This window comes from Elephantulus edwardii, unplaced genomic scaffold (genome assembly GCF_000299155.1).
Source record: "Elephantulus edwardii isolate Elephantulus edwardi_28Jun2011 unplaced genomic scaffold, EleEdw1.0 scaffold00449, whole genome shotgun sequence".
NCBI classification, from domain to species: domain Eukaryota; kingdom Metazoa; phylum Chordata; class Mammalia; order Macroscelidea; family Macroscelididae; genus Elephantulus; species Elephantulus edwardii.
This window is the reverse complement of record NW_006400199.1, coordinates 56252-61231: the sequence shown is the minus strand read 5'-3', so window position 1 is coordinate 61231 and position 4980 is coordinate 56252. Positions and strand designations below refer to the sequence as shown.

The 4980-nt window shown below is 43.0% G+C and overlaps 1 protein-coding gene across 2 annotated transcripts in view; it reads left to right on the top strand.

Annotated features, from left to right (window-relative positions):
• The first annotated feature begins 2182 nt into the window (after positions 1-2182).
• SLTM (SAFB-like, transcription modulator) overlaps positions 2183-4980 on the top strand; it is a 44938-nt gene continuing 42140 nt past the window's right edge. Inside the window, exons 1-2 of one of the 2 annotated variants that reach the window (XM_006902770.1) lie at positions 2183-2374; positions 3500-3587. In XM_006902770.1, coding sequence (XP_006902832.1) covers positions 2213-2374; positions 3500-3587 — 250 coding nt within the window. In that variant the 5' untranslated portion in view covers positions 2183-2212. The remainder of the gene's footprint in view (positions 2375-3499; positions 3588-4980) is intronic. The other variant, XM_006902771.1, reaches the window with a different exon arrangement.

Below are 4980 nucleotides of genomic sequence, written 5' to 3'. Positions count from 1 at the left end.
GTTTATAATCAGGAAAGGCTTATGTCAGGATAGTATCCTCTCAACTTTCAATTTTTGCTCCTTTTCAATTTGTATGTTGAGCAAATCATCAGAGAAGTTGGATTTTATGAAAAAATGTGGCATCAGGATTAGAGGACAGCTCATCAACCATCTGTGTTAGGCAGACGACAGCACCTTGCTTGCTCAAAGTGAGGAGGATCTGAAGTGCTTGCTGTAGAGGTCAAGGATTGCAGCCTTTAATACAGATTACACTGTAAGATCAAGAAAAGAAAAATTCTCACCACTGGGTCAATATGCAACATCATGATGGATGGAGGAAAAATATTTTCATCTTGCTTGGAGCTACAGCCAAACCTTGGCACTAGCAGTTAGGAGATCTGGAAAAGTGTAGCATTAGGAAAGTTGTCTGTCAAGGACCTCTCCAAAGTCTTGAAGGCAATGATGTCACTTTAAGACTAAAGTGTGCCTGATTTAAGCTGCAGTCTTTCCAATTACCTGCTATGCATATGAGAGCTGGACAATGAACAAATAAGAAAGACAGAAGAATAATTAATGATCACGAGCTGTGGTGTTGGAGAACAGCAATAAATATCTCTTGGAGTGCCCAAAGAACAGATATGTCTGGTGAAAAGGCGATCAGTTTTCCTTGGAGGCAAAGATGGTGGTGAAGCTTTATTTCATATATTTTGAACAGGTTAGGAAAAGCTGTGAGGAAGACCTTCAATAAGAAGGGTTGATACAGGGTCTGCAGCAATGGGGTCAAATGTGTTGAAGATAATAAGGAGGCACAGGATAGGACAGAGTTCCTATGTACTGTTCATAGTTTCACTATGGGCCATACTCGAGAGGTACTTAACAACTATAACAAGCTACCAAATTTCCCTGGGCAGATTGTTTTTGAATATCTAAACCATAAATACCTACCAAAATATCAAGTACGATTGTATAATGTTCAGTCCTCTTTTTTTTTTTTTAAAAAAAAAATAAATCTAACTTTGTGTTATTCAGTGCTAAGAATAAGATATGAAAAGCAATCTAAAGTGAATCAGGCCTAATCAAAGTTTTCTGCTTTAAGGGTTTTATTTTGTTTTTTTAAAATACACTTTTATTTCATATTAGTTACATACAAAATTTGTATACATTGTGTTTCAGACTTTTTTCATTCACATTGTTTCATACATTCATTTCCATTACTTTAAATTTTAAAGCAGAAAACATTAGTATATGTAAATGTGTATTATCTCTGATTTACGGAATTTATAATTGAGTTCCATAAATGCTTATGCTTTGGTGATTAATGATATAGGCTGAAATAATAAGTACTCACTTGTACAGGCTGGTCTTCCATACGAAGGTAGTCATTCCTTCTAGAATCTCAATTTTTTGGGGGCGGTCAGAACAATGAATATTGCATACACAATGGCAACAAATACTGCAACTTCCTCATTCTGCTAGCAACTTCTTGTTAGATGTTAGATCAATTTTGGCAAACCAAGCCAAATCTGAATTTTTCCTGGTTTTCAATTAAGACAGGAGCGAGGGGCAGCATTGGAATAACTAGGGCGGGAAAACATGATGTGTTCCCTTGAGAGGACTGGTGGGACATGTCAGAAGGTCCATCCCTATACATTTTTTAACGACTCACTTTAGGATTTCTTTCAAATCTTTTGAATGAACTCATAGAGCTGGTGGCCTGTGCAAACTGACAGACCACATTTATCTATTCTACAGAGCTATCATTTACTAATTTCGTGGGAGAAGTTCAGAGCACGCGCATGTCTCCCTGGTGTGTGTTTAGTAACACGCGAACTCTAAGTCGTTACGCTTAGGACATTATTGTTGCTCCAGAATCGAGATAAGACGTTGCAAAAAAATGGCTTAGGAAGCCGTCAAAGAACGGTGGCGTGGCGGACGTTGGTTCGGTTAAACCTGACCGACCTCCCAAACCCACGCAAGGGGTCGCACTGCCCAGGTGGCTTCCGCTGAACACGCCCGACGCCGTTCCCTGCGTCAGTGCGCACGCGCGCCCCTCATCCGGGTGCTGGCGGTGGCTGCAGGTTGCGCCGGGGTGGCAGGCAGGGGGCGGGGCCAGGTCCTCATTGTGCGCAGCGTTGTGCGACGCCGGCGGCCTCCGAGGCCTGAGTCGAAGTTGGCGCGGGTGTCTTCGCCTTGTAGCCCACTTGCTGCCGCGGCAGCGCGCTGCTCTCCTAAAATGGCTGCCGCTACCGGTGCCATAGCAGCTTCGTCCGCCTCGGGTCAGGCGGAAGGTAAAAAGATCACTGATTTGCGGGTCATCGATCTCAAGTCTGAGCTGAAGCGGCGGAATTTAGATATTACCGGAGTCAAGACCGTGCTTGTCTCACGGCTCAAGCAGGTGAGGTCCGGGAAAGGGAACTTAGGCCGCGCCTTGTGCCCCTCTTCCGACCATCAGCAGCCACTGAGGCCCGCGGGGGCTGAGCACTGGGAAGGCCTGGGCGCCGCCCGCGCACGCGAGGAGAGCAGGGACCATCGTGTGTCCCCCTCTCCTCTGCGTGCGGGGCTCGGATTTCACGGCGGCCACGAGCCCCCGGGACCCGCGGAGGCACTCGAACGCGCCCCTGTCACCCCTGGGACGTTCCCGTAGGGCGGGGAGCAGTGCCGACAGGCGGCACGGCCTCCCAAGGGCGACCATAGAGACCTGGGAGGTGCTCGGTCGCCAGCCCTTAGAACATGGTGAGCGCGTGCAAGGCTTGTCTCGGAGGGATGGTTACTCTGGTGACTTCTGCGAAGTTACCGTTTAATTGTACCCAACCGTTTCCTTCCATCGTGTGGGGGTTGGGGACTGGTTATGTTAGTTGATAGGTAAATTGGGAGGGGTTTATTTTCCACTGTATTTTTTAGTTTTTGCATAAACTCAATAATCTGCCTTTTCATCCCAGATTACATTCTAATTTATTTGAGAGCGTTGAAATTACAACAGGAGAAAGAAGTTTGCATAGAAGCTTTTAGGAGGGGTTCCTTCCAGTTATTTACTATAGTAGCTAGCAACTGTTCTGCAATTGAGCATAGTTTGCATACATTTTTGTTGGGTGCAGAAATATGCGATATTTTATTTCCTCGATTTGGTGGGACCTCGGGATTTTGGTACCTAATTTTCTTCCTTCAAATTTCTGTTACCTTTTTTTTTGTGTGTGTGTGTGGTTTAATTGCTTTGAAGTCGATTTATTAAATGAGGGGCAATTCTGATGTTTTCTGCTAGTACTATGGATTAAACATTGGTCCGCAGTTTGAAACTGGCTTAAACTGGCCTGCGGGAGAAAGATGAGGCAATCTGCTTCCTTAAAGATTTACAGGCTTGGAAACCCTATGAGACAGTTTTGCTCCCCAGTTGTTAATCCACTCAGTGGCAGTGTTGGGTTTATTGTTGAGTGCTGTGTGTGTTTAAGGCTTGGGCTTTAAAATTTCATTTTATGAAATTTAGGTAGACTGTGTAGTGTATTAACTTCTCTTTCTAATGTAGGCTATTGAAGAGGAAGGAGGCGATCCAGATAATATTGAATTAACTGTTTCAACTGATACTCCAAACAAGAAACCAGCCAAAGGCAAAGGTTGTTACCACTTATGAACATACTTTACAGTGTATTTTGGTTATATAATTTGCTTGTCTTGTTTCACTTGCCCTGTTTATATAGTGCTCCTCTTTTGCTATTTCCCTCTGGCACTCTGCCTTCTTGGGTCGAAGAAGAAGAGTTACTGGTGCCAGGCTCTGGGTGACTTGTAGCCCTTAAGATTTCACCGAAGTCTGATGACAACCAGAAAGTGAGGCTTCACTGCTTCTGAAAAAAAATTGCAAAGTCAAGTTTCATAGTGTGAAAACTGCAAGAATAAGATACAACTTAATTTAATTTAATGCAGGTCTACCTCCCCCATGATTGGTGGAATACTTATGAAATTATACCAATTTTTTTCACCTTGGTTCCTTGCTGTTTTCCCTAGTATGTTACAGTCCTGTAGCCTTTATGTTTGTCAGTTTGTTGGACTTGATTGATCAGTTTATTGGAGTTTGTGGTTATGCTTTGACACATTATGATTTTTTTGTTAAATTTAAAAAGACTTAAAACAATTATACCATACAGAAAGGAGGAAAATCTGTTTGTTATTAAGGCTATACCCTTCCTCCCACCAGAGCACTGGTGGGTAAGGAATTGTGCTGCTACACAAAGGTATGTGGTTCACGGCTGGAGAAAGCTGGGCACTTCCTCCTGTGCAGTTTACTGCCTCTGAAAACCAGCTTGGAAGGTCAGTTGTGTGCCACCTCTGACTTGATGGTACACAACAAATCCTCACAAAGCCTTAGTGACAGAGAAATGTTACAGATTTTGACTTGTTAAGTTTTAAACTAGGCCACACTGTATTGCTAGAAAATGGTGATTGAGTAAAGTATAAGATTAACCTTTTTTTTTTCCTGTGTGTGTGTACTGTCAAATTGGATCTGACTAATAGAGGAGGAGATTGCCCCTCCTTCTCCAGCAGAGCATCTGGTAGATTCGAACCACGTACCTCTGCAATTGCAGTGCAGCTTCTTGCCACGAGGCCACCAGAACTCTCTTCTAAGATTAACTTTAGAGTAATATAAATGAATGTTAAAATCTAATAGATTAGCTATTTACTTTCATTGTTACAAGTTTCTGCTACTCATCTGGACAGTGGCAGAGAGGCAGAGACATAATGTGAATATTTGGATTCAGTTCCTACTTAAAATTTCCATTAATCACTATAGATCCGACTTAATGCACTGTATGGCTTGACAAATTAGCACTTTAAGAGTTTTAATTTCCAGGGAGCTCTGGTGGCCTAGTGGCAAGAAGCTGCACTGCGATCCCAGAGGCAGGCTGTTCAAATCTACCAGATGCTTGGCTGGAGAAGGAGAGACAATCTTCTGTACCAGTCAGATCTGATTTGATGGTACACACAAAAAAATAATAAAATAAAATTAAAAAA